The sequence below is a fragment of the Botrytis deweyae genome (assembly GCF_014898535.1).
Source record: "Botrytis deweyae strain B1 chromosome Unknown BDEW_005, whole genome shotgun sequence".
Classification (NCBI taxonomy): Eukaryota; Fungi; Ascomycota; class Leotiomycetes; order Helotiales; family Sclerotiniaceae; genus Botrytis; species Botrytis deweyae.
The window spans coordinates 1751162-1778934 of NW_024066212.1; the positions used below are offsets into that span (position 1 = coordinate 1751162).

At 41.4% G+C, this 27773-nt stretch overlaps 13 protein-coding genes across 13 annotated transcripts; 10 read left to right on the forward strand and 3 right to left on the reverse strand.

Moving 5' to 3' along the window:
• Positions 1-260: 260 nt before the first annotated feature.
• Positions 261-2138, forward strand: EAE98_003186 (uncharacterized protein; the record flags this gene model as incomplete). Its single annotated transcript, XM_038950806.1, has 3 exons — positions 261-399; positions 473-599; positions 686-2138. 3 exons carry the CDS (start codon positions 261-263, stop codon positions 2136-2138), a joined length of 1719 nt encoding a protein of 572 aa, XP_038813335.1.
• A 1060-nt stretch (positions 2139-3198) lies between these two features.
• Positions 3199-4158, forward strand: EAE98_003187 (uncharacterized protein; the record flags this gene model as incomplete). Its single annotated transcript, XM_038950807.1, has 1 exon — positions 3199-4158. One exon carries the CDS (start codon positions 3199-3201, stop codon positions 4156-4158), a length of 960 nt encoding a protein of 319 aa, XP_038813336.1.
• A 1018-nt stretch (positions 4159-5176) lies between these two features.
• EAE98_003188 (uncharacterized protein) lies at positions 5177-6618 on the forward strand (the record flags this gene model as incomplete). Its single annotated transcript, XM_038950808.1, has 2 exons — positions 5177-5684; positions 5735-6618. The coding sequence occupies 2 exons, from the start codon at positions 5177-5179 to the stop codon at positions 6616-6618; spliced, it is 1392 nt and encodes a 463-aa protein (XP_038813337.1).
• Positions 6619-7020: 402 nt separating this feature from the next.
• Positions 7021-7794, reverse strand: EAE98_003189 (uncharacterized protein; the record flags this gene model as incomplete). Its single annotated transcript, XM_038950809.1, has 2 exons — positions 7021-7280; positions 7350-7794. 2 exons carry the CDS (start codon positions 7792-7794, stop codon positions 7021-7023), a joined length of 705 nt encoding a protein of 234 aa, XP_038813338.1.
• Positions 7795-9756: 1962 nt separating this feature from the next.
• Positions 9757-10908, forward strand: EAE98_003190 (uncharacterized protein; the record flags this gene model as incomplete). Its single annotated transcript, XM_038950810.1, has 3 exons — positions 9757-10045; positions 10100-10598; positions 10668-10908. The coding sequence occupies 3 exons, from the start codon at positions 9757-9759 to the stop codon at positions 10906-10908; spliced, it is 1029 nt and encodes a 342-aa protein (XP_038813339.1).
• A 1490-nt stretch (positions 10909-12398) lies between these two features.
• EAE98_003191 (uncharacterized protein) lies at positions 12399-13834 on the forward strand (the record flags this gene model as incomplete). Its single annotated transcript, XM_038950811.1, has 3 exons — positions 12399-12588; positions 12645-13602; positions 13651-13834. 3 exons carry the CDS (start codon positions 12399-12401, stop codon positions 13832-13834), a joined length of 1332 nt encoding a protein of 443 aa, XP_038813340.1.
• A 1466-nt stretch (positions 13835-15300) lies between these two features.
• On the forward strand, positions 15301-17925 carry EAE98_003192 (uncharacterized protein; the record flags this gene model as incomplete). Its single annotated transcript, XM_038950812.1, has 2 exons — positions 15301-16832; positions 16896-17925. 2 exons carry the CDS (start codon positions 15301-15303, stop codon positions 17923-17925), a joined length of 2562 nt encoding a protein of 853 aa, XP_038813341.1.
• Positions 17926-19751: 1826 nt separating this feature from the next.
• On the reverse strand, positions 19752-20120 carry EAE98_003193 (uncharacterized protein; the record flags this gene model as incomplete). The annotated part of the gene is made up of 1 exon (XM_038950813.1): positions 19752-20120. One exon carries the CDS (start codon positions 20118-20120, stop codon positions 19752-19754), a length of 369 nt encoding a protein of 122 aa, XP_038813342.1.
• A 1617-nt stretch (positions 20121-21737) lies between these two features.
• On the forward strand, positions 21738-22301 carry EAE98_003194 (uncharacterized protein; the record flags this gene model as incomplete). Its single annotated transcript, XM_038950814.1, has 1 exon — positions 21738-22301. The coding sequence occupies one exon, from the start codon at positions 21738-21740 to the stop codon at positions 22299-22301; it is 564 nt and encodes a 187-aa protein (XP_038813343.1).
• Positions 22302-23055: 754 nt separating this feature from the next.
• EAE98_003195 (uncharacterized protein) lies at positions 23056-23514 on the forward strand (the record flags this gene model as incomplete). The annotated part of the gene is made up of 1 exon (XM_038950815.1): positions 23056-23514. The coding sequence occupies one exon, from the start codon at positions 23056-23058 to the stop codon at positions 23512-23514; it is 459 nt and encodes a 152-aa protein (XP_038813344.1).
• A 311-nt stretch (positions 23515-23825) lies between these two features.
• On the reverse strand, positions 23826-25166 carry EAE98_003196 (uncharacterized protein; the record flags this gene model as incomplete). The annotated part of the gene is made up of 7 exons (XM_038950816.1): positions 23826-23932; positions 24022-24119; positions 24201-24309; positions 24367-24439; positions 24503-24655; positions 24727-24815; positions 24872-25166. The coding sequence occupies 7 exons, from the start codon at positions 25164-25166 to the stop codon at positions 23826-23828; spliced, it is 924 nt and encodes a 307-aa protein (XP_038813345.1).
• Positions 25167-25815: 649 nt separating this feature from the next.
• On the forward strand, positions 25816-26228 carry EAE98_003197 (uncharacterized protein; the record flags this gene model as incomplete). The annotated part of the gene is made up of 2 exons (XM_038950817.1): positions 25816-25880; positions 26084-26228. 2 exons carry the CDS (start codon positions 25816-25818, stop codon positions 26226-26228), a joined length of 210 nt encoding a protein of 69 aa, XP_038813346.1.
• A 591-nt stretch (positions 26229-26819) lies between these two features.
• On the forward strand, positions 26820-27489 carry EAE98_003198 (uncharacterized protein; the record flags this gene model as incomplete). Its single annotated transcript, XM_038950818.1, has 2 exons — positions 26820-27320; positions 27457-27489. 2 exons carry the CDS (start codon positions 26820-26822, stop codon positions 27487-27489), a joined length of 534 nt encoding a protein of 177 aa, XP_038813347.1.
• Positions 27490-27773: the final 284 nt, after the last annotated feature.

Sequence of the window (27773 nt, forward strand, 5' to 3'; positions counted from 1 at the left end):
GGATGTTCAACATTCGCTCCAATAGACAAAAAGTTCAGATTTCTCAGCCTTGCGTTTGCGCCTACAAAATGTGGGGGGCTAAGATGTGGCGCTAGTGAAATTCTCGATGCGATTTTGAAAAAGTAAAAAAGTTCTGGATGGTTTTGATTACATTGATTATTTACACAGAACTATAACAACCTTTGATTTTGAGTCAAAGTCTTTTCCTACTCCATTCATCAACTTTTTGTCCTCTCCTCTAATCCTTCATAAATTTAAAAATGGCAGCTGAAGCCCCCGCATCAAACGGCACTGCTGGTGAGAGAAATGCCATTGGTATCTTTTTCGGAAACTCCAACAGCTCAATCGCCTACACAACCGTTGAAGATAAAGCTGAAGTTATTGCCAATGAGGATGGAGGTAAGCAATTGAAATGCACTCAAGAATACATCCGAGCAGGATGGGGAGGCAGACTGATTGATTTCGACTACAGATCGTCAAATTCCTACCATCTTGTCGTATATCCATGGAGACGAGTATTATGGTCAACAGGCCAAGCAACAACTTATTAGAAACAGCACAAACACTGTTGCTTATTTCAGAGATTTCCTCGGACAAGAGTATGTTTATATCAAAAATGCCCCTTTGGACCCCAGGAGTATTCCAAGAGAAAGTCGACTAACACTTTGCCCCGCACCCCGCATAGCTTCAAGTCGATAGACCCTACACACAGCCATGCTTCTGCACACCCTTTGGACCACGAAGGCACAATCGCATTCAAAATTCAAGACAAAGAGGAGGGTGAACCATCAACCGTCTCTGTCTCTGAGGTAACAACTCGAGTTATCCGTCGTCTCGCACAATCCGCATCAGACTACACCGGAAAACAAATTAACTCAGCTGTCATCACAATCCCAACAAATTTCTCCGACAGCCAAAAGGCAGCTTTGACAAAGGCAGCAAACGATGCAGGTGTTGAGGTTTTACAACTAATTAATGAGCCTGTCGCTGCTTTGTTGGCATACGACGCAAGGCCAGAGGCCAAGGTTGCGGATAAGAATGTTATTGTTGCAGACCTCGGAGGAACTCGCTCAGATGTCGCAGTTATCGCATCAAGAGGCGGCATGTATACCATTTTGGCTACTGCACACGATTACGAATTCGCTGGTGTTCACTTGGACCAGGTCCTCATGGATCACTTTTCCAAAGAGTTCATCAAGTGGAACTCTATCGACCCCCGTGAAAACCAACGCAGTTTCGCAAAACTCAAGGCAGAAGCTGAAGCTACCAAGAAAGCACTTAGTATCGGACAAAACTCCAACTTCAGTGTTGAGAGTTTAGCTGAGGGCATTGATTTCTCTTCTACCATTAACAGACTCAGATATGAGACTATTGGACGCAAGGTCTTTGAAGGATTCAACAGATTGATTGAGGGTGTTGTAAAGAAGGCTGGGTTGGATGCTTTGGAAATTGACGAGGTCATCCTTTCTGGTGGTACATCGCACACTCCAAAAATCGCATCCAACGTTCAATATATCTACCCAAATGCTACAGTTCTTGCTCCATCCACCAGCCCTACCGCAATCAACCCATCCGAATTGCAAGCCCGTGGAGCTGCTCTTCAAGCATCTCTCATTCAAGAATTTGATGCTCAAGATATCGAGCAATCTACTCACGCTGCCGTCACTACCGTTCAGCACCTCACAAACGCCATTGGAGTTCTTTCCATCTCAGGAGAGACTGACAAGGGTGTTTTCACACCAATTGTTGCTGCCGAAACCGCCGTCCCAGCTCGCCGTACTGTCGAAATCGCTGCTCCTAAAGAAGGTGGTGATGTTTTAGTAAAGATTGTCGAGGGTGGATCTCACATCAAGGTCACTAAGCCAGAGCCAAAACCTAAAACTACTGAGGCCAAGGTTGAGGATGCAAACTCTGACGATTCTGAGGATGATGATAGCGAAGAGGAAGAAGAGGAACAACGTGAGAAAATCTGGAAGGTCGGAAATGTTCTCGCAGAGGCCGCAGTCAGAGGTGTCAAGAAGGGTAGCAAGGTCGAAGTCATGATCAACATTAGCAAGGATTTGTCCGTTACCGTCACTGCACGCGAAGTTGGAGAGAAGGGAGGTGTTAGAGGAAACCTCGCAGCTCCTTCAAGCTAATTCCCCCCAAAAGTTCTTATGATGTCAAGATATTAGATCCTTTATAAAACTATAGAAGTATGCGTTATTCTGGCTCTTGAAGATCATAGACAAAATCAATGACAAAAGTTTTAAATCTGGGGCTCTCGCCTTTTCGGGAATGCTGTTCACAATCTTTTTTGACCACTGCGAAAAAATAAGTACATGGTTCTAACGCATGTGCTCCACGCATTACTTGCTCTCAGGCCTCGTGACGTTTCTGGTAGTCATATGGAATAAGACTAGTACGAATGATGCCAAGATTAAAAAGCAGTTCGAAGCAAACACATATATGGATGTATCGAGCTTGGCCCACAAGACCCGTGTCAAGAATGATTATCAGTGATAGGATATCGAAGGTGCCACAGGAAGACATCTGACCTCTATATATCTCCTGACGGTGTCTTCTATTCTGATTGTTAACAGAGAAGATATCATTATAAAAGTTGATCTTATTCTCTCAGAGACATAACGACATTCCTTTGTACTGGTAGAGAAGACAAGCTCTTGCTGTCACTGAGAACACGATTTCGAGTAGTTCTCAGAATTAGCTATATCGTCACTAGAAATTATTCTTTGGTACCGCTGACGGTTATAATGCACATAACTTCCGAGAGCTTTGGAATCTACTCATCAATTAGCTTCTTTCGATTTTGATTACTTGTTTATTGAATTGGATTTTATCCTACTGCCAGTCCTAGCATGTAGTACAGGTATACAGCTTCGTACCTGATGAGAGCACATGCTGTTGGTCTTTCGCTGCATTTCCAAATTCAAGTAGTATTGAGATTTATGAGATGCTGTACCTACTATGGTTTTCGTCGACTACGGCTGAGATGGAAATTGCGGTACCTTGGATGAGTTTATTCCTACGGCTGATACAGTTGCTGATCTTCAAGACGGTCATTTCCAATGGTGGCATCTACTATATCTGTAAACATACGTACTGGTTAGAATCGATTTCCTCAATTCTATGACATAAAAAAACTCATAACTTTTCAAATATCGACGTTCCTCTAGACTTAATCGAAAAACTCGCACGATGGGTCAAATACCTTCAAAATTATCAAATGGAACCGGCAGACCAACATATGTGACAGGATGTGACGCCCAACTACTTCGTCAAAGTCGATCTGCAATAGAGCAATTTGCTCAAGACAGAGATGACGATTATTTCCCACATTCTTTGATCGTTCGGAAAGCAAACCCTCGATTGGGCTATCTCTCGGGAAGACTATTTTTTCGTCGACCTTTGACTTTAAATCGCCTAAAGGTGTTTAAACATCGACCTGCAAGTCTTGTAGGCGCCGTCTGGAAACATGTCAATCCAGATTCAAAATTAAGCCTTCTCCAGGAAGAAGCGGTTGAGAAGTGGAAGGTGACAGATATTCTCAATACCCCAAATCAGTTTCGCCTCGTATCAACGAAAATCATTCTGGAAAAGTACTTTCACATATTCGATGATTTGTTTTTCAGAGGTACATTGAATGAACACGTCACTTTAATCACTGCTTTATCCGGCAATAATCCACTTGGTTGTCAAGGCCACACGTCTCAAGAATCGAAGGCCATTTACAGAAGGGGTAAAAAAGATGTCATCGAATGTCGCTTCCGGCCAAGGAGCACGATCACCATCTTTGTTGGACCAGAGATTGAGCCGCTCAATGGAGAAAAATTGAAAAAGTTATTTGGCATATTAGTTCACGAGATGTGTCATGCTTTTTTTCACATATACAGTTGTGTTGGACGCTGTTGTAATCATGGATCTTTGGAGCAACTGGGAACGGGAAGACATGGAGCTATGTTCCAGGAACTGGCATTTGATATCCAATTAATGGCAGAAGATGAAGACATCTTAGGATTCAACTTGAATTTGGGCAGATATCACAGTCTTCTTCATGAGCTATGCGATAAGCCGGATTGGAAGGGACAGATTGACGTGACTAGATGGAGATTTGATGAGGAGAAGTTGACGAGGGACTTGATCGGCTTCAACACCTAGGATTGTGGGAAAAATCTATTTAAGAGCTAATCTTTTTTCAAAATTGGTTAATGCACTTTGGCCGCATGAATTTGACATTTGATTGATCTGAAATAGTTTCAGGCTGATCATCTGTCACAAATGAGATTAGAAACTCACTCAATCTAACATGTGTTATTAAAAACATCGTGCTTTCCGGACTTTTATTGAATTATTCAGCCCTATCTACCTCGTGATCTTCTTCTACGTCCAATTATTCTAATATTATTCATTTGCAGATCTGCGCTGCTACAAACAAGTGTTGTCCCGGAATTTATGATACTTCAAACACACCAAGACTTGTACTACTCTGTTTTGTGCCTCAAGATGAAGCATAATTTAAACTCAATACTCTAATTATGAGTGGAAAACTTTGCAGCAATAGATAATTTCAAAAAATTGAAATCCAGTTACTTGGCCTCGCATAGCAGTACATACCCCCATGAACTAGTTCTTACCAAAGGTTATGAGGAGCCTTCTTTGTGGACAAGACCGACTTTCTTCAAATGTCCCTCTTCTTATTTCCTTCCATCAAAATTTTCAAGAACCTAGCTTTACATGAATCTATGTTAATCATGGATCGTGATACATAATTTGACTACAAACCAAATATAATTTATTCATTAAGCCTTTCACGATCGAGGATCGATAATTCTGGAAGTTACATCTTTTCAATACAGTTGCCAAAAGGTATAAAGTTTCTTTATTTTACATTGTCTCTTTTTCTCATAGGTTATCTCGAGCGCACCATATGCAGTAGCTGCTTTTCGAAGTTTCTCGGAATCTCGTCAATTTTGACAAAGGAGATTCTAACATCCATATTCTGGCACAGTTCAAAGAAAGCTTTGCGCACAAAAAGAAATGCTTGTAAATTACCACGACAACGATCAACCTTTCGACTCTAACGGATTGCTATCACATACAAAAATTGTCCTTGCTCAGTATCAACGGTTCATTCAAGTCCATCATCAACTCGCAAATATTGGCAACTCTACCACATATGATTCGAAAAGGCATAAGCTTCTCTACTTCTTTAATGCCCACCAGAAACCCTCGAGAGTCCTTGATCGAACGCAGGGAACGTACCCCAAGCACAAGTGCAAGTACAAGTGCAAGTGACTCTGATTCTGATCCTTACTCAGATGAAAACACAAATAAAGCTCCTCTTGAATCCCATGACTCATGGCTTCCAGACTTCCAAGTAGCTCAAATGATGTGGCTTGGATACTGTCTGCTGAGTTTCTTCTTGACTTGGGTATATGTTATACCCTATATGGACGGACGGCTCCGTCACGGAAGACAAATTAGAAGTGCTTATAATGTCAAACTCATCACCCCAAGCAATGTATCTACAATTCCATTATTGTATAAGGATATCATCTACAATGCTACCAGAAAGGAAGGAGACATATTTCGAAGACGATTGGATACAATTCCAGGCAACTCGCTTTTAACTTACAACAGGTTCATTAACGAGATGCCAGACTACGGCGACAATTCCCAAAATTGTTTGAGGATGTACAGGCTGACGCTGACAAGCTATATCATGAATATATAGTATATTATGATCTGGTTCGCCGACACGCAGAGGACGCAATGATACTCACAAATGCAGTGATAGAGGATTTGACCGAACTCATTTCTGATGTTAGACCCATCAGAACCTCCAATTTCAGACAATGGATAAGCGACTCCTATTGGGGATCTCTATCCAAGCAACCAATAAGATCAAAATTGATCAGAAAATTGTTCATTGAATATCTGAAAGGGTTAAGAGAAGGATACATGTTGCCCCGATCAAACTTGTATCTCGGAAAATCTGTGGGGTTACTTAAAGTCATCGAGATAGGCCAATCCTTTTTGCCCGAACTTGAAGCGGCAAACGATGCCAGTCGAGCGCTACGATTCACTGTAGAGTTTGGAATTTACAAAGTTTTGACAGACCGAAATCTAACAAAACCTGACTTTGTACCTCCCTCAGAGATTCAAAAAATACTTTCATTTATACAGCGCTCAAAGGACAAATCAGAAAAGGGACATGGTAATGATACAATTGGTTATATGACCCATTGGCTCGACAATGAATTTGCGGCCGGTGAAAACGTGCGTGAAGTGGAGATACCCAACTCGGTTCACCAATTTCAGCAAACGCTAGTCGACATTTCGGAACAGGTTTCAGAACTCATCGATGATATTCTGGATGAGAGGAGTGGAATTCAAGAACTTTCATCAACGATATGCTACATTGATGCGATAGAGAAGGGACTCAAAGAACTGGCCTTTCATCATAACTTCGAGCCAATATATCCAGGTCATCCAAATCGTCCTATGGCAATTTGGGAGGTTCATAAATGTATTTGGAAACGAGATGTTAGGGGACCTTTGAAAGGATTGAATCATTGTGGAAAGCTCGAGAGGCTGATAAAGGAAAAGGTGTATTGAGTCTGTAGATTTTTAAGGTGTTAAAAGTTGATTTTTAGACAAGGTCATGGATTTGGACGTATTGAAGGATTGAACTCTTCTACATGCGTGGTCATTTAATTTTACCAATCTCTTACCTCATTTCTGAGCAGAATGATGTTTCAACTATGCATATATTTCAGTTAAGATTCTAAATCTAGTTAGTCCATCGAATATCGATGTCTAGTCAGATTTTCTTCGTAAACCAGGGCTCGTGATATTGATCAACCCTGCCGATATTACAGATGCACTGGATTAGCGACAACCCCTAGTGATACAATTAGGAAATCTAGGCTCTCCGAATTCATGATGGGTATCAACAAGTGTATTTTATTATGGAATTTGATGGCTAGCCCAGATATGCAAGGTTCCAAAATCGCATACCTACAATTCTTCTTTGTCTCGAGCTTCCCTGATCATCCAACTCCGTTGATAGATTTCGCTTCTCTCATAAGCGTCCAGATTTATCTCTAGGCTCTCCTTTACTAACCATCCACTCTTCTCGTAGAAAATCCGAGCTTGCGGGGTGCTAATCAAACATATTTTTCTGCCTTCCTTATCTGCCATACTCAGTCCCCATTTAAGCAGTAGATTTCCTATTCCTTGTTTGTGGTATGCTGGATCGACGAAACAGAGATAGAGAACTAGACAGTAAACAGTACGTTAATAATTGGAAAGATATGAAGGTTTAAAGAAATAAGGATTTCACTTACACATGTCTTTTTCTGCATTATAATCACGTTTCTTACACTCAATTGTACTCTTCACCTTTTGCATGAATAGATCGAAGTTCATACCAGCAGGTGTCTTCCATCCCTCCTCTACTTTCTTCTTGTGCTGCGCTGCGGCGCCTCCATCATCTTCTTTATTCTCACTCATGTCTATCTCAGCGACTTCAGAAGTTTTAGGTAACGACCACCGAGCATAACCCACGATCTTCCCTTCGATCTCCACTTTCCACGTAACTATAGTTTCACTCTGCATTGGATTGAACAACAACATCACAGCGGTATCATGAACCCCAGGCTCGGTGTTTCCCCATATAATCGGATATATAGTATCGCTTACTTCAAAGGCTCTCGTGGTAATGGCAGCAAGCTCGCGGGCATCTTGAGGTTCTGCGAGTGAAAGGATTGGGTTGGAGTTTGGTGATGACATTTTGGGGTTACGTTTGAGGTAATGATAATTCTCAAAACGATTAGGATGTTTGATGTTTTGATGTTATATGAGAACTGTTGTTGAAGTTCGTTGCAGGAGTTCAAAGATAAGCTGGTGCCTACCCCCCATCCTTCTGGGCCGATCCGCCAATCACATCGTAGAATACTTTTTTCTTCTCAGCGAGTGGAATTCTCCTTCGCTCGAAGGTAAACAACCTTAGCTTGCAGAAATTTAGACCTTGAGCGACATTCCTTTTGGCAAAAACACTCCCAGTTCATTGAAATCTCGACTTTAAGCCGTTTTATCCTGCTGTCCTGTGTCAAACTTTGTAAAGAGAAGAATCTTGCTAGCCAATCACGCGACGTTCTAGAGATGACCAATCAAGCTTGAGAAAAATCTTAGCGAAATGCGGGGTCATCTGAATGAGTTCGTTAATTATTGCCAGGGGGGCTCTAAGCTTCCGTGTTTAAGTAGCTACAAAATTGTTCACAAGAATTATGATCGTATCTCTGGGAAATTTCTCTAATTTCCTTTTATAGTATATCTAATGGTAGCTAATACCCTCGTGATCTAGAAACAAGTGCTCTACCTCATGATAAAGTTCAAATGTCCGTCCTCAAACATTATAGATTTTTATTTGCTGAATTATAAATATTTCAGAGACCCCACGTTGTGTTGAGGTCATAGTCTTTGAATTGAGACTAACAGCATTCGACCTTGTCTTTTATGCCATCAGAGTAATGAGGCGAAACACGAGCAATAATCACCTCGATGAGGAGTCAATAATTTCGTGTCATTTTTCCGAATCAGAATTCCCACTTCAATCCACCATTTACGCATATCGGTTTCAGTAGGTAAGTTAATTATCCGAGAACTCGCTAAGACGTATACTGGACCAATCAGATGGATATAAGGCGTGTTGCTTACCGAATAGTGGTCTTCTATTATATCTACCACGGTAATCACAGTCGGAAGTAGCCGAGTTCGCTCAAAGAAACTGCTCTGATTGAGGCGTCATGTCTCATCAAGTAGTTAGATGTACTCTAAAAGTTTTATTTGTCAAACAGGCAAGCTGATTCGAAGTAGATTCCATGGCATAATAACTTCTGAGTTGCCAAAGCAGGCATATGACAATGAGGGTACGTGATTCTATAACTCGGGAATTTCCTATCTTATTTTTTTTCAGAGGGAGAGACCATCAACTAACTTTAAACTATGGCTTGCCTCACTGTGAGTTTATTGAACATAACATTTAGGTATTAAAGAACCTAGAGTAGTTTCCTGAGTACTGAGACCCAGGAAGAAATAAGACCAATGAAGAAACATATTCAAGGCATAAGAAACTGTAAAAAATACAACCCAAAAGATAGCTGCAAGAAGTCTTACATGGAAATGAGGTAAGGACATCTCAAATTAATCGTAGGCGACCGTAACTTGATAATTCTTTTGATCTCTTTGATACTGCAATTGGCTAGAAGAGTTGAATTACAATAGCAACCATAAGGCCGTACTTTTATGCCACTATAATTGTTTATGATACTGTGAGCGCGTACTGTAGAATCGTACATGTCTCTCTAAATCTATAAGTGTTCTTTTGATTCGCGCGCCGATTATGCTACGGCGCTGTACTGTATCATTGCTACCATAGAATGATAGTTTACTTAATTCATGTTTATCTAACTTAGTGCAAACATTATGTCTAGCAGTGGAAGCCGTAGAGATGTTCATCTACACTGACATATAAGGCTTCGTTCAGACATAGATCGATGTTACTATCTTTCACCATCCAAAAACAACTTTCTTCGTCAGTTGTCAAGGTCTTAATATCTTCAAAATCAACACTTCTCACTTTTTTAACTTCAAATTAGTTCATCAAACATTGCAACTATTGCACAACATCTTAAATCTCACCGTATTTTACTTCGAAACGTTTTCTCCATTCTCGTCTCCTAAACAGGAAAAATGAAGTACACAAACTATGGAAACAGAATGGATGGTATGACACCCGAGCAGAAAATTCAGGATAATCAAAATTTTCTGGAGCGGGTCTATCTTCATCCATTGACACAATATCAGTCCGGCAATTGCGTTGATCCGACTCATGTGACGTATGACAGACAGCATTCACGGTGGATCGATCCTTCACCGGAAGTCCTTGAGCAGATTTGCCAGCGAAACGGGGAATTAGAAGATCCATTATCAAGTAAAGATAATCCAAGATCATTGTATCCGGAAGTTCCAAATGCAAATGGTAAGCATAACCCCCATTCTGGAAAACCAAAAGCTTGAACTAACAGCCAAATAGCACCCACAGAGCCCTATTATGCCCACAATGTATTGAATAGAACGGATAATTCAGTTTTAGCTCAACAGACAAGTACCGAAGCATCAATTGCCCCATCTGTTTCAGCAGCTGGTCATTCTATTCCGGTCAAAAACTACAATAACCACCACACCATCACGACGGAAGACCAAAGCCATAGGAGCCAGAACTTGATTGACAAAAACATGCAAGAAACGCAAAATGAAAACCTAATTGCAGATGCTCAATCGGATGGTTCAGATGGCGAGACTCCAGAGACTAGTAAGTCGAAGAATAAGGGAGCATCTAAGAGAAAGCATAGACCTTGGACAACACGTACTGAGTCCGCTTATCCACGTGTTTGGATGACTGAACAAGAAATGAAGCTCATAGATCCAGATTATGAGAAGAATCCTCGATTGGCCTTTCAAGATATGACTAACGCCAAGAATGGAATGAAGTCTTTCCAAATAGACTGGGATCAAGTAGAGTTATTGAATGAGTGAGTAATATCTTCTAGTCACCGTGTTTCCTTGTCGTTTGTTCTAGAAATTCACTAACTAATCTCTAGACACCGTCGGCATGTCGCAAATCAGGAAAAGGAGCGAATGAAGCGGTCCGCCCCTGGAACATACGCAAAAAACTTTGTACCTAAGCCCTATTGTCCAAAGGGTAGACTTCGAGAATGTCGTGACGAGTGGTTGAGAAGAAAACAAATGGGAGACGCTTCTGATTCATGGACAAATCGGATGAGACGAATGGCTGACCATACGCGGTATAACCCTCAACTAGAGGGTGATTCTGTGCAGTGATTAGATTCAAATTCCTGAGAAATTGAGACACGATGACTGATCGAATCTCAAATCTGGTGCTTGAAGATTATCCAGATACAACCGTGGTCGTACATTCAGATAATGCAAATTTTTGAAAGAAAAATTACGCCAACTCTCTGAAGGAAGTCAAGAGGCCACGCGTTAAAAGACATGACCCCAGAGAAAATAGGGAGAAATAAAAGGTATCTCTGAGGGCAAGTTGCATACAGCTTCAACGATTGTTGGATAAAATTGAGAGATATAAAGGAGGTTGCCTGCTCAAGATACTTCCAAAAACCTCACACAATAGTTTCTAATTCTTATCTTAATACAAATTCCTAAGTATTGTCTATATTTTTCAATGACATGGATAATGTGAGACAATAAAATACGAACTAGCTATCATGCTAAATGCCACAATTATTCAAACTTCGTGTTCAGAGATTTTCTATCCGATGTTTCCTTTACCCGGAAGACCTTGACTGTAAATAACATCCATTAAATCTCATTTCTATGAAAGGTATATCTTTTGGTTACTTGATCCATATTCCAGAAACCGTTAATTCTTTCTGCAATTACGTTTATCGTGATATTGGCTGACAAATGCAGGAGGTAACATTTAGGGCAGACAGGTCATAACATTGAGGCTATGGTAGGGAGGTTATGTCTCGTGTGCTCGCAGTATGTCATACTAGTCTTTTACTAAGATGAACTTACTGATTAATCAGTTTTACAACCCCTTTTCTCCCGACACAAGTTCAGAATGAAGATTCCGTCCAGTTTCAAGTGAATGAATGTACAATTAGATACGTGAATCCGAATTAGGTGATGCATTCGCACAAAAGAAATATCAATCCAATATCTTACCATGCTTGTCATCACTTTCTAACCTTAGCTTCACAATCCCATGGCGTTCTAGAATTTCATCAAAGTGTCTTTTATTTCAATTGACAATGTGATACTAGCAATAATCTGTAGAATACGTTCATGACAGAGTTCCGAGGGGTCACGAGAAAGCAGAGCAGAGAGAATAGAACAAAGGAACTAGTCACATATTACAGATAAGATACTTAAAATGGCAAATTCAATGAATCGAATCATAAGATCCTGGCTTGAGGAGAATTATGAGATTGAAAAGCAAAAATTCACTAGAGTTATTCAATACTGACCAAGAAGATAGCTAGTGGTATATACGGCACCTAAGGCCGTATGATACTCTCTTTGGTATGCACGCATATGCCAGAGGCACATATTAGGTGCCGTAGCAGGTAGTAGTATCTCGCTTAAGTAGCGCATGCGATCGCGTCTACACGTCTCCTCTACCCCTTCACATATTCTATTTACGGTACCAAAATATTTAAATACGCTTCATCTATCTTATAAATTACAACTTGAATTTATTCAGGACGTGTGTAATAAACAATAAACCTCATTAAACACATCTTGTGAAGGGCTTGAAAATTTCTTCACGAAACCATCAGTCAAGCAAGATGAACACCAACCTCAACACGACGAACCAGAATGAGGTCTATGAATCCGGCGTGAATTCGGTAGCCGAACAACACACTTCTAACGGCAAAATCATGGTACGCAGCCAAGATGACCCGGCATCTAATATAGATGGCGATCAAAGAAGGCTACGAATCCTAAACTCCGTTGTCACAATCTTTGAAAATGATGGTAAGCGCATTTAAACATAACAATCAAACTCTCCAACTAACTGTTAGACTCTACAGACCCATCCACGTCTTCTGATAGTTCAAGACTAAGTGATCAACCGCCGAAATCGCAGCATGCAGATAACCCAAACCAAGGCTTCCGAAAGGGAGCTGATCTTCCAACTGTGCAAAGTGTGTCAGCTTTTGAGTCCACAGAGGATGATGACTGCGAGTTTGAGATCGTGGGTCCAGAAGAGACGCAGCGTCTCTGGGGAAATCTTCCTGAAACAGGAGGTGATAGTAATGTGTCATCACAAGTTCAAACATCTTTGCCTCTCAGTAATGAAAGGCAATCACTTATCTTGAGTGACAATAACAGCTCACATTATCATACAAGCAATGGCGACTTGGGACAAAGCTTCTATGGTACATGGGATAGAACCGTTTTCGGCGATCGGATGGCAGGTTTGTCAGGATGCAACCAAGAGAAAATTATAGGAAGTGGGCTATTAGCCACAGAAACCTCGACTGGACTGGAGCAATTGTGCAACCAATATGGGATGCCTGACCTTACCGATCAAATTCCAGAGTCCACTAGGCCTTCACAGTTTCCGCAAATTCAAACTCAATGCACAGATCATCCACATCCAAAATGGAATCAAAGCCAAATTCCTCGAAAGCGCGCCCAAACCAGTGGCTTAAAGACTACGGCGGTACAAGCCGGTGTTATGAATATTTCTGAGCGCCTATCCGACCTGGAGGATAAATCTGAAATGGATGAGATCAATCGGGATTCTCACAACCCAGCCAAGAGAAGTAAAGTGGCAAAAAGCAAGTACGTTTCTCAGCCGCGAGTCGAACAACGTTCGTATTGTATGTCTAGAGTAAGTGTGTCATTAGAAGAGATCAAGGCCATAGATCCTGACTATGATAAACATCCCCATAAAACATTTCTTCCCGAAAGAATGAAACGCTCGCAGCAGACTGGGATGAAAACAATCTTATTGCCCACAAGAATGATTAATCTACTTAATGCGTGAGTTTCCCAGAAAAGTTCTTAGATGTCAATACTAATTTAAACTAGGCACCGTCAGAAGGCTAGAGAAGAAGAAAGGAAGAACTATACTGGTAGAAAAATCCCTCAAGACTTCAAGCTTCGACCCGTCAGGCACAAGGATTTTGAAGCCTTTCAAGCAGCACGAAGAAAGGAAGAGGAAACCGGATCCTATGAAAACAGGCAAAGAAGATTTGCGAATTCTAGATCTTAAAAACTTCTACTCAATGAAAATTGACATTCCATGAATTAGTTACATTTATTTCAAAATCGTATTGAGTAAAACCTCATGAACTCACAAAAATAATCACCAATACTACTTCCCTATCTGAATTTTCAAAATGAGAGCCAAATTTATAGGGAGCCAATAAACGAGAACGAGTCTTGAAAGAGACGCGCATAGTAACCCCTAGTACATGCGAATTATCTTTGTGAATAGACTATAAATACCAATCATTTCGTTGAGTTTTCGAGATTTTCCAAATGTTTCTTAGCCTTCGATTCCTTCATCTTCTTTTCTGCAATAACAAGATATCAAAAGCTCGTTGTAAAGTTATTTGAGTAGTTTCGAAGCATCACATATATTTCTATCGAATCGCAAGTGGTTAGACGTGTTGATAAGGCTTAAACTGATACCATAGATCTCTATTAAAATTATGCAAGCTCTATAATCTATCTATATGTATGTTAAAAGTCTCAAGATAAGTCACCCGCCCCGCCGACAGACTATCCTTAGATTATCTGTCGAGGGCATTATCCGCCCCGCGGGTAACCATTTCGCGGCTTAATTACCTTTAAAAGCTTCCATCAATATCTTGCCTTTAAGTGAACCTGACAACAGTGAAAATAGTGAAAACTTATCTCAAAATATCTCTCATATGACGAGGCTCCCATCTTGTGAGAAGTGAAGATTTGTGACCCTTCGTAAATTCTTCACAACGCTCTTGATGTCAGAAAGCCCGACACAGAGAACTATGAAGATTCTTAATATATATATATATGAGCAAAGCATAACTTCTCAGAGGAATTTTCATTGTGTATTTTGCAATGCTTGAAAGAGATACTTCAAGGAAAAAATGGACAAATTTCCAGACAACTGGAAACTTCAGGCAAAGTTGAATTATCGCAACCCTTAGTTTGAAAGCTTGGGGCTGAACCTTACCTACCCCTTCACTCGGTAGCATCAGCATATTCACTGGATACTTCCGTACACAATCATTCTGATGGTTTAACAATATACCAATTATTATCAAGCATCGACCGTACGAGTATTTGCAATACAGCCAAAATCATATACGGTAATTCTTCGACGCGTTACATGTAGCAAACATAGAAAACTCATGTACGCGTGACAGAATTAACACCGCGAACCAATTTATTGCTGTATTGAACAATGTAGACAATGTATACAGGCCTTTTGGAGCCGCGATCGATGGTATCACGATCATACATAGACAGTACTAGGATTTCTAGGAACGGTCCGTGATGAAAATAGAAATAATACAAAAGTACCGCGTTCAAACTGACTTTAACTTCCAAATAAATTCATCATACCTTCATTTGATAAAGACTTAACACACCTTGAAGAATAAACCAACATCATACTTGAATTCACACAGCAATTACAAGTTTAACAATCCTCTTAACAATCTTTTTAACAACCGCTCAACAGCTTTGTCAATGTCCAACACTCGAGACAAAGACAGAATTCCTCATCCAGAAAAGATGTTCGAGACCATGAAGGAGGTTGGCGGAAAAGATCTCGATGAATCAAGGAGGATCCAAGGATCCATGCCTGCGCCTGCGCCTGCAACTGCAACTGCACCTGCACCAACCCTCGCCGATGCAGAATTAGCACAACACTCATCTTTCTATGATTTTGAAGGCACGACAATGTTCAATGGTGATTGGAAGGGGCAAGACGAAGACTTTGATCAATTCAACGCGATTGATTCAAACCTAGATCTAAATGCTTTTCCTTTCACAATTGACGAGCAGCATCCGATTGTGACATTGTCGACTTCTGCGAATGAGACAAGCAGTGAGCAACATACCGCTGGTACGCCACCACCTGCCGATATTCCAAGTCATGAAAACTTTGGATTAATTCAAGAACTACAAGATGATTTCTTGAATCCCTCTGATGAAACTATTCCGGCGGAGAAAAACTCTTGGTATGCGGATGCAATGGGGACCCAAGCAGATTCTGATGGACTTCCCGAACTAAATGTAGAAGGAAATGTCCCTGAATTCACCCAAGAAGATCAAGCAATATTGGATTCTTTTGGACCAGCTATCGCTGATGAAATCTCCGCGAACTATTCAAACCAGGATGGATTGAACATTGCTAGTTCTCAAACTTCGCAGGCTCCTCCTGCCCGGGATGCCGTGCTTCAAGGTTCGGAGCAATTAGAAATTACCGGTATCCTGAATAGCTTCGAAGATCCAACTCCCAGTCCCATTCAATCCAAAGATGAAGTCACAACAGATGATCAATTGAACTCGTTGGTCGAATGGACTGAAAAGAATTATCCATCGAAAGGTCGGAATTTCGATCAATACGATGAAAATTTCCTGCCGGCGGGGCCCATACAATCATCGCCAATGAACCATGATCAAATTAGCGCAAGCAATCATCAGGGATCAACATTTCAACCACCAAGTGAGTTTCGGGAATCAGCACCTGTTTTGAGTGTCCAGCAAACAGAATTGCGTCAGAATGAAGCTGGAGACGCTCAAAACAGATTTGAGCATCATTCATTGCCTGGCCAAGGAGAACATGATGGGTATAATCGGAACACGCAAATGCAGAGTGGAGATGATTCGACGTATGCTCCACCACCGCATCGGAATCCTGATCTATCGAATGGAAATTTCGACGGCAACAATGTTGTATCTCAACGTGATGGAAATGGCCAACGTGGTAAAGCTAGCCAAGTTGCAAGGAAACGAGCCGGCTGGGAGACGCGACCTGATGCCGCTAGACCTAGAGTTCGAATGACTGAGGAGGAATATCAGTGGCTCCGACCAAACGAGGGACCACGTGATGTCTTCGAAACTCAGCGAAAGAAGGCTGCGGAGGAGAGATTGAAGGAAGAGGCCGAGGCAGATGCACTTGAAAAGGCAGGGATGCCTAGACCTCAGCCTAAGGTACAAAAGCCTTATAAAGGAGGTATTCACATCGAAGTTTGGGAGAAGGACAGACTAAACAAGTAAGTCCCTACAGTGATACTATGTATTTCATTGATGAATATGTGCTTACTCTCATGATTTAGTCGCCGTCTTACCCAGGGAAAGTCAGGTCGTGATCTCTTTACGGAAAAGCCCAAGCTCCGTGGAAAGAGGAAGGCTCGCGAGATGTCGGAGGCAGAGCCACAGCCCGAGTCGAAAAAAGTGAAGCTAGGAATCGATCGGTTCGAATCACATCCTGAAACCAGAGGGATGAATGAGGGATTGGCCCACGTCGCATGTGCCGGTTCGATGCCTGTAGTCGACAGATCTAATCGTGGGATGGGTAACCACCCATATTCCAATGCAAATCCCATGACAAGCCAGATGAACCAGGGAATTACCAGCGGCGGCTCTATCCATAATAGTTACATCAACAACTATGGTGATAATTATGGCGATCATTATGGCGATGTCAATAGTTACGGCAGCAATTATGGCAATAATTATATTGGCGGCCATTATACCGACCCCTCTTTGGGAAATGGCGTGATGGGCACGGGGATGAGACGACATGGAGACTTAGGCTCGGTGCCTCCATCCGGCGCTGCAAATCCATCCATGAGCCAAAGCAGTCGCCCTGAATTTGACGGAGCACACCAAATTCGGGCTGTATACAGCCATAACCAACACCCCGAATCGTTCCATAGTCGACCCGAACAAAAGGTTACAGCTAGTTACGGTAGAAATAGTGTTCCTCCTCCACCATACGTGGAATCAGTCCAAGGATTTACAAATTTTCCGCCTCAGCCTCCACAACGCCCAACTGCGCCAATGTATGGAAACAGAACATCGGCACCTCAAGCTGTCATGAATCCTGCACATGAACCATTGGCAAGTGGTGGTAATGGCTTCTCGACACATCTAGCTGGACAAGATGAGCAGGTCCTTAGATCGACTGATCATGCATACCACCCAAACCAACTCAGAAGAATGATTCCCGATAGCTTGATTGATCCAATGCTACAATCTCAAGCTCAGTTTCCAGCACCTAGTGTTATGGGTGCTCAAACCAGAGAACATGCCCTAGACAACTACGAGTACGATGATGATTTCGAGGACTTCGGCTTCCAGTAAAGAAGGGAGAATTGAGCAACGGAAGGTGGAGGTAACCATGATTCACAACGGATGTTGGACTGAGAAACTAAATGTCCGATCAAATACTCCGAAGGAGACTTTTTGCTCTTCTTGTTTCTGAGTTTTCCGACTCTTCACTTGATAACACCCAAGAAACTGCATGGTATCCTGACATTTTTGTCCGTGATGTCGAGAACCTGTGGTTGGAAACAGGATGCCCATGGAGGCTTTGGGTTTATAACACCTGCTCGCATTAACGATGTGGGAGTTTATTGTTAGAAAGTCAATAAAAATTATAAAATGATAGGAAAAGATGCCTGCTGACATATGAGATAATATTGTGAACCGGCATGAAGCCCTAAACCAGGTTGCAATTATTTTGAAAGATTTCTTTGGTGAAACAAAGCTTATCAAGCTCATAACAACAAACTCTGTGGAGATGTATGGCAATTCAAGTGCCATCAAAATATTCTTTAATACTCTTATTCGTGCGTCCCTGGTCCATCTTTCAGTGGAGAGCTTTCAGCATAGACAGAGCTTGGACAGACAAAACGATTTTCATTCAGTCTTTCTTACTTCTATGTATACCATTAAACGGTCATTGAATTTCATCCATAGAATTCAATCCCCTCGGAGGAACTGATGAACTGAGCTTCAATAAGAACTACTCCGTGGGGCGTTGTCAAATTTGCCGAGCACTTAAGAACATCTCCTTTCCAGAGTGAGATCTTAAGCTTCAAAGTCTACACCTGTAGAGCCACCTAGACTAGACCGCACTTCGGACATCAGCTCGACGTCTGCTGTCGGAGGTAAAATTTCAGGTGAACTTTTGATTTCAAATAACACAAAAAGTCCCCAGCACGAATGCTTGCGCCCCGAACCTACATCTTGGTGATATTCATGAATTGAACCCTATTGAGCCCAAAGTGGTCATATCGACTGCTTTGCTGCTTTATCGAAATGGAAGTTCGCATCAAGATCTACCTCCTTAAAGTGGATATGGCGCATACGGAGAAATTGCAAAAAGAAAAGACAGGAAACCAAAGTTGAAGGAGGCAAAGCCTTTTGAAAGACACCCAAAAACGACGAAAATATCCAATGGTCCAATTTTCCAATGGGCGGACTTCCACCAAAATAACAAATCGAAGTGGATGAAACAGATCGCAAGTTCTTCACAATTTTAGCAGCCACCACTTACCTGGCTGCTTTCTGTTGACCAACGGCCCAAAAACCAACCCCCCAACATTCCTGATTTCTTCGATTCATTACCATGATTGTCTTCCCTTGTCTATGATCTCTATAAATGATGGCATGATTAGTGCATCCATAGTCGACCGGTTGCGGAAGGAGTAAGATTTCACGTCTAGCAGTGACCGAGGACCATGAACGAGATCAGGACGTTACCCTACACCTTAACGACATATGCTTGATTCCAAAAGATGAAACCCTCTCTACCCTGAAGGCCTACAGGTTCAGCAACCACTCGGCACATATATTCTTCCACAAATATTGTCTTACATCCACCCTTCAGCCCCTATCTCACCTTTCTCCTGGCTGTTTCCCCCGAACGACACTTGACCTCGACTTCAACTTCGACGCTTCCAAATTGTCGATATACGGCACACCACTGCCTGTTCCTCCCCTCCACCTCATTGTTCTGTTTATTTAGACGAGCACCCTATCCAGCGACATCATCCATTGAATCCCTTGTTGTTAAATGTATCTCTTAGTCGGGATCGAAAGGCTGTGAGTGGTGTGTCTGGGTGGCTAAAAATTGATAGTTCGCGATGAATTCTTCGAGGGACCTTCAGCACATGTACTGTTCGTCACATAGCACACGATAACATTGTGATATTCCATGAAATACTCATGGAGCTCAAGGCGGATTGGGTCAATGAGTTGTCAGTCCTATCGTTACACTTGTTGATGGCAAGCCTGAACTTTGTTAGCATCAAGGGATCGAACGCGGGCTGTGATAAGATAAGCGTGGCCCACCAGGCCCTAGCTTGTGCTGAGTCATCAATACCCTTTCTCATTCCCAGAGTATGCTCAGCAACAACTTCTCTTCCACATACATGACACTGCTCGAGAAATCGTTGCGAACCATGCGTTTGAATTTTGAACTCGTTGTTGTTCATGAATTGAGATTGATTATATTCTTCAGTGCCCACACTGAGTGGTGATGAGCTTGCCATTTCCATTGATACTCCATTTGCTCGTTTGTGTGGGGTTGAAAGTCGAATCCCAAGGGAATGGCAGCTGAAAACCATAGCTATGATGTTTGTTTGTAACAAAAAGCTATTTCTGCTTCTTTTTCCATTCAATGTCAGCCTATTTCATCTGAATGTGTTGTGTCAAGAAGGATTACTTGAAATCCGCAGACTTGCCGCAAATTTTTACACTTACAACTACACAAGCTTTTCATGTAAAGTAATGATTGAATGACGGATTTGCCTATGACCTTCGAAGTTGAGGGGCATGTCAAAATCAAGTCTGTTTATGTGCTGAGTTCTTTTGGTTTTCAATAGTTGGTGAGAAGGTTCATATCAAAAAGACGTATTACTAGCATCCAGGAAAAATGATCCTGCACATGATCGTTTCCCCATTGCTGAGGCAGTCTAGAACGGATCTTAGCTCATTCAAGAGACTTTTATAATGATACTTACTTGCACTATAGAGTAGTTGGGAAACCAACTCACATTTTCAATTCAATATCTTGTTTGAAAAGTCACAAAGGTCTGCACATTTATGTAAATGTACTATTTGTATTAATAATGAAAATACTATATACGGCTTTCTTCACTAAACGGAATATAAGATCAATATTCACACTGAAGATGGGTACAGTGCGCTCTATGAAACAGTACGCTATCTAAAATTATATGAAAAATTCTTAAAGCAAATGATATAGCTAATCCAAGGACATTCAGAAAAATTCTACCCGGTGAACTATTGTAGTTGAAATGTATACAGACTTTGACACGGTCTTTGATTGGTTTGTTGAGACAATAGACTGCAGTTCTCTAGATTCTTTGCAGAGTTAGTGTTTTGTCATAGATACATTTGGATACGTTTGGATTTACTGAGATTAACTGCCGATTCGTCAGCTAACATTGTGAATTCACTCAGATCTCACAAACTCACACAATGTCGCTCCGGTCTCTTTACCTCGCTACGACCATTCTTCTTCCTTCTCTGATGAATACTGCTTCTACGATCGCTTCATATGCCATTCTATCACTGTCCAAATTCGTAACATACGCATTTATATCTCACCGATGATGCTATCTGTCATTGACTGCTTTTCTTCCAGACCCACTTCCCGTCCTCTCAAAACTGTGCCATCATTCAATCTTGAAAGATATGGCTTGTGGATTGGTCTATGGGTGACATTGTATGAGATTAACAGCATGATTTGATCCTTCGGATAAAGAGTCACAAAAATACTTTATGACTGCAAATCCGTGGGAGTGCAAGGCCAAAATCTGAATCATTCAGTCATCATATAAATCACTAATCAGCAACCAAGCATGATTTCGAATCATTGAGATGTCGAGTCACAAGTGCCTAAATCTCATTAAACTCAATATTCTCTATTGGTAGCTTCAGTTCCCCCACCTTCTTTTCATTCTCACATACTTTCTACTCAATTCTACAGATAACAAAAATCAAAAACATTTCAACTTAGTTACAAGCCCTCTTACACCAAACAGCAAAATTAGCAACTTGAACCTCTACAGATATCAACACCAACGCTTTTGAATTAAACACATCAAGCACTTCATCAATAATTCGTCTACCTAAACTTCAACATGCATCTCTCACACATTACATCGGCTATTGCTATTCTTTGCGTTCTTACCCTCTCATTTGCTTCTGCCATCGATCGATTCGACACCTCTTCGGGAACGAATAAGAAGATTTTACTTGGATCCCGGGGTGATTCGACGTTTATCACCAATATTAAATATTCAGAGTTCTGTTCGAAGTCCGCCGAGCAGCCAAGTGCATGCATGGTCGCGTATGGTATCACGAATATTGGACATAAAGACGACACCCCTATTGAAGTGGGCACATTTGCTTTCCCATGCCCAGCCAATACTCTGAAGAAGTTCAACCATGAGAAATCAACAAAATACTATGGTCTCAATCAAGCAATCGGCTTCACAACCTTTTCAAATACCGCGAAAGAAGATTACAACAATGTCATACTAAATTTTGAGAAGTACGGACCTTTGAAAGGAGACGTACACGCTCCAGTCTTGAGCATCGACGGTCACCAGTTGCCCGTTACAAATATAACTCGTGTAGCCAAGACCTGGCCAGCTGCCGGTGATCATTTGATATGGGTGGCTAGCTATCCTTGCAAGAAGTAAATGTCTGAAGTTGTGATGCTATCAGAGCCATACAGATGTTTTACATTATCTAGTATGGTGATTCGTGGTATCATTATTAGATATCTGTGCTCGTCATAGATATCCTGGGAAATATTAGAGGAAATGCGACGCAGGAAAGGAGATTCAGTTGTGTTTCATTGATGGAAGGTTTGGAGATAATAATAATATCGTTGCTTTACATGATATGACCCTTCTCTGCAGATGCTTTAAGTCTCACATATCTATTATCGTTTCCCATGTGCCGTGTGATCTTTGTTCAGCATTTATATCGAGCATTTAGTGCGACGTGAATTCATTGATGACTATTATATACCCTCCAAGGACTCATGCACTATTCCAACGTCTTCCAATTCGAAATAACTATTGCCCACGTTTGAGAGCATTCTTTTCTTGAGATAAAAAGCCACGGAAAGGTGGGTTCTTAACACATTTTGGCACATGTTTGGTAATTATTTCCTTAGGAGAGAACATTAATGTGACTTGTTGAGCAGAAAAGGCATAACTAGGTAGTGAATAATAATTACTTGATCAATTATCACCATGATCCGATGCGGATGTATGAATCTTTAAAAGAAGGCCATATTTAGTGCTTCTCATAGACTTATCTTTCGCCCACAGATCAACTCACATTCTAAACCTCAAAAGAATCGATACAACTTCAAAGCGTTTACATTTCCTCCACAGTTCTCGAAGCCAACACCTCAAATCACATATTTATTAAGCATTATTCGCTATGTATAACCAGTACATTATCGCATTCGCGGTTCTACTAGCCAGTATGTTCCAAATTGCCGTCGCCCTCTTCATTCCAGAGGCTCACCCCTCTTCCACACCTTCAACTCTCACTCCTAGGCAAGAAGGATACAAGTGGTGCCACACAGAAAATCTCGGAACATGTACCATCGCATACATCATCGATTTAACGAAGCCTCATCCAATCAGCATCCAAGTAACCGATAACAACTGCGGTGACGGACTCGGTGGTGCAAGAAATCTAGACATAGGATCCAAACTTGCTGATTTCGAAACGGATTCCAGACGAACGGATCCGGTTACAAAGTTCACGATCAAAAGTGTCGTGAATGGTAAGCCTGAGATGAAGGCAGATGGAAAGGAATTATATTGGCATCCTCCTGCGCGTGCTGATGCAAGGACAATTCATACTGCACCTTTTGATTGTCACATGAGATAAATTGTCTAATCTTGATGTTGATGTTGTTCGGAGTGATACGGAAGTCATGTTGTGGCATGAGAATCTGGGGGAAACCAGGATAATCTGGAATTAGCTCTGGCCGTTTCCATAATAATCAAACTCGTTGCTTTTTCAAATGCCTCGTTTCTACTGAATTTTTGTTCAGCTGGACCATTTGAACCATTTCAATTGTGATTTCTGACAATTTTTGACTATACATGAAGTCTTCATACTGATGGATTCGAAAATTAAATGCACAAAAGACTTGATCAATAACTTCTATAATTTCTTAGCAATCCCCAATTGCATCATCAACCATGAACGTGGCCTCCCAAATCTTCAGGCCAGACAGTACGGAATCCTTCCTGACCAGGTGGCGTGTAATCGATCGCTCCATTTACCATTGGGAAAGCGATCCCTATCAATGTATTATTAGACTCACAACTCAGCTCTTAAATGTACAGATCGTTCAAATCGTTAAAGTAAAATGAAAGAACAGAGGCTCACCATAAGTAGGATTGATCAAGGAAACCTGATCGAACATTGAGAATGCACGAGCAGTGGCCCAGTCGTCTAGTTTTTCCCAATTGTTACACGTGTGCCAACTATTTTTGTTAGTCCTGCCCTCGGAATATACGGAAACGAGGGAAAACATGTGGCAACAGTTAATGAAGAGAAATACGTACCCTGTGAAATCTGGCATAGGTCTTCTGATACCTTCTTCCCATTCAAATGTTGTTATGGAGGTATCGGCGTGACACATCAATGCTTGTCGAATATCATCAATACAGTGATCTATCCACATATTAGTCTCATCATGAATTAAAGACAAGTCTCAAATGATAGCCCTACCGACGTGCATTTTTGTTGTTGGGCCTTGGGCATCAGGATAATACTCAGCGTAGAAAGCTTCCCTCATGAATTTCTGCCAAAGTTAACGTCGTTTACGTTCCCTTACCATGAGGAACTGAAATTTGGAATATCTTACCAAGCAATGCAAGTGATGATAAACATTCAATTGGCCATAGTATCCAGAGCCATCGGCAAGAGGAAGCGCAGTCCTACCCAGTGTGTCGAGCTCTCCTTTGCTAATCCGGAGATTATTATTTTTGACTAAATTATGCCATGCAAGATCGAGTTCCTATGAAATCAATCAGTATGTGCTGGTCAGTGGCTAAAATAAAGATACAATAACCAAGAATGCTCACATACCGGACGAGGATCTCCCTTGTAGAGACAACTTGCGAAAAGTATACCATTATAAAAAACCTTCTCATATTCCAAAGCTTCTGCTGCGGGTGCTGTTCACCAAATTAGCATTTCTAGCTCCGAAGATATTTAGAGAGGTTTCACTTGCTATATACAAGTGTAGGTGGCCCAGGTCTATGTCTAAAAATGCTAGTCGCTGCAAAAATTCCAATAGTATACGTCGCGAATATAAAAGAATGAACCACAACTCCCCACATCAAACTTCTTTGCTTCTCATTTTGTGGTCTAATATCGTAGTCTAAAGTTTCGTTGTCATTAGATTCGAGTAGTCCTTCAGATGATTTGGAAACGTCTTCATTGGAAGATTCATCTTTGTAGAGAGACCTATGAGTAAGAATGGAGATTCTTACTGAACGAATTTTCTTATACAGGGTCTCCATCATAGTAAATCGCTCAAAAGAAGATTGAAGTATTTCAATCGCATAGGGGAAGTCTTAGGCTTGTGAAGAAATGTTATTGATCATATGCAGCTTGATTACATGGCATTATGACTTCGCATCATAATGAGTTAGATGCACGACGATCGTAGGAAAGTTGCCATTAAGAATCATACGATTATTAGTTAAACTACTCAATAAATTTATTAAGTAGTATCATCACCGCATAAAAGAAATATCAGCAATGCGAGACCGTAGCAAACCTCTCCCCCCTTCCCCCCGGCCTCCCCGCAAAATAGTTGTGAAAGTAGTTACATGTCATCAACAATAAGCTGCAGGAAAATTGGTGAATAACCGAAACAAAGTAGCACGAGTCGCACTTGCTGACACCAGTTAACTTTCCGCATACCACTTTACCTGGATTACTAACTTCTGAATAGCCTATGGCGCGGGAATAGAATAAGCATGCTTTGATAGCTCCAATGTGCATCGTTGAACTTAATCTTAGTGAAACGTGGAGAACGGGTGGCGCACTTCATCTGCTCATTCAACAGCCAGAGCTTACTCACTCTTACCAACCTTAATCTAACATCTTGCAAACAATCATTGTTTTTCCTAAGCAGTATATTGCTGACATACTTGAACAAAAACAATTATGCGGGGTTGCAAAGCTACTGGGCGAGATGTAGAAGCGAGATCGGACCATGACATAGCCGATGGGTGAGTGGTGAAATTGCCGCCACCGAGTAAGCGCTGTAAGGTGACTGTACAGAATTGCCTTTGTTCGAGAACAACCTATTGCATCAAAAGAAACACCGTGCTTGTCATTAGATAAGCATCGCCGTTACATTACAGTTTATTTTGTGGTGGTTGATCTTCTGAGTACGAAGTAATTTGTCCTGGAAATATGATATCGTCGTAAGATCCATGACATGTAATGCAACGACAGCTGCCTTTTTGAGAGCTGAAGATCAAGATCTATCGCAGGTTTACAAGAGAGCGGAAGACGAGGATCTCTCTCAAGTATACAAGCGTGCTGAAGATGAGGATCTTTCCCAAGTCTACTAGAGGCTATACTTGACAACCAGCATCATTTTCGTCTCAGAATCCCAAACGTAGACTAGATGAATGTCGGACTTGGACTTTAGATGTTGTGCCATGTAGGCGGCGGTTGTTAGTTGGAGGTCGTGTAATTATCCAGCCTTGGGGTGGATGATAAGTTTTTTGTATCTTCGAAAATTGTATTGATGAGAGGTTCAGTGTTGGTAGTCTTTGACTGGAGCATTCTTACTAGTCCAGATCCATATCATTATTCATCCCAGAAGCTGTTTGGTCCAATCAACGTATGACGCAATACACTCTTTATAGATGGTTTGTGATATTTCGTCCTACTTGTGGTGAATCTTCACAATAACCTGACTTTTTGACATGACTCACCATTGTGTAGTATTAGCCTCCCTCATATGACTGTGATGACTCGACCGCCAATTACCTCCACTAAGTTCTTATACTTTGAATCTCGCACTGGCTTCCCACGTTCGTCTACTCCAAAAATATTCATACCAAAATATCGACCTCATCAAATCCGCCCACAACGAAATATTTCATAGGCAACAAGTCGAAATCCACATTGCCCTTCTACCGCCTTGAAAAATCACAATGCTTTTTCAAGCATTATTTTTATTTATTTGCCTCTTTATCTCCAATAGCAGCTCTGCTCCACACCCTTACAGCTCTGGCGCACTCACTCCATCTACCAGTGGTGCCAAATCGACCGAGATTGCCGTTCGTGATCTTTCCACGAAAGATGTAAATTGCTGGTATGGTACTGTACCACCGCCTGCGAACTCGTGCACCTACGTATATGAGATACTTCAAGATAACAAAGGTTTCAACTTTTACGTCTGTGATAGAAAACTCGATGCCAATGCAAAGATCTTGGTCCAGCTTGGTTTAAAATTCAACATTGACACTAAAATTGATACTCGACAAACACCATTAGTACACAACATCTCAGTACGAATAACCAATGATGCTAAGAGTAACTACCCTTCCTCCGTTTGGTACAAGACCTGGTTTCTTCTTCCAACTATAACCTCGAAAGTGCCAGATGGTCGAATTATTGGTTGGCAATCATTTGATAATTGTGATACAAGTTCGGTGAGTAAATTATGATGTTTTTAGTTACAAACTTCAACGGTGGCATTACTTCTAAGTTTTATCTTCGTTAGCCTTCAAATCTAAACGAACATTTCCCATTTCTTCAAGCAGACGAACTAACTTCTCTGGCTTCTAGGGAAACAGATACGCAGGCGTAACATTTTATTAAAACGGTTTTCGTGTTATTTGAGTTTAAGGGTACCCCGCGGTTGCGCAGGTCGTGGCCATTATGCGATGCTTTTATGCAAGGCGTTTTGAGAAGAGATTGCATGGATTTTCAATAGAAAAGTAGTCTGTAAAGAATGACGCAACAGTTCTATTGACGTTAATTGCAAAAAGATACTTGGAAATGCCATGAATAGATCGTGATGCTACAGACATGAGAGGACCTCCGCACGCGCTCAACCCCTCGAGTTTCTAGACCAATCTTAAATCAGAGTATGGAATTTTCAA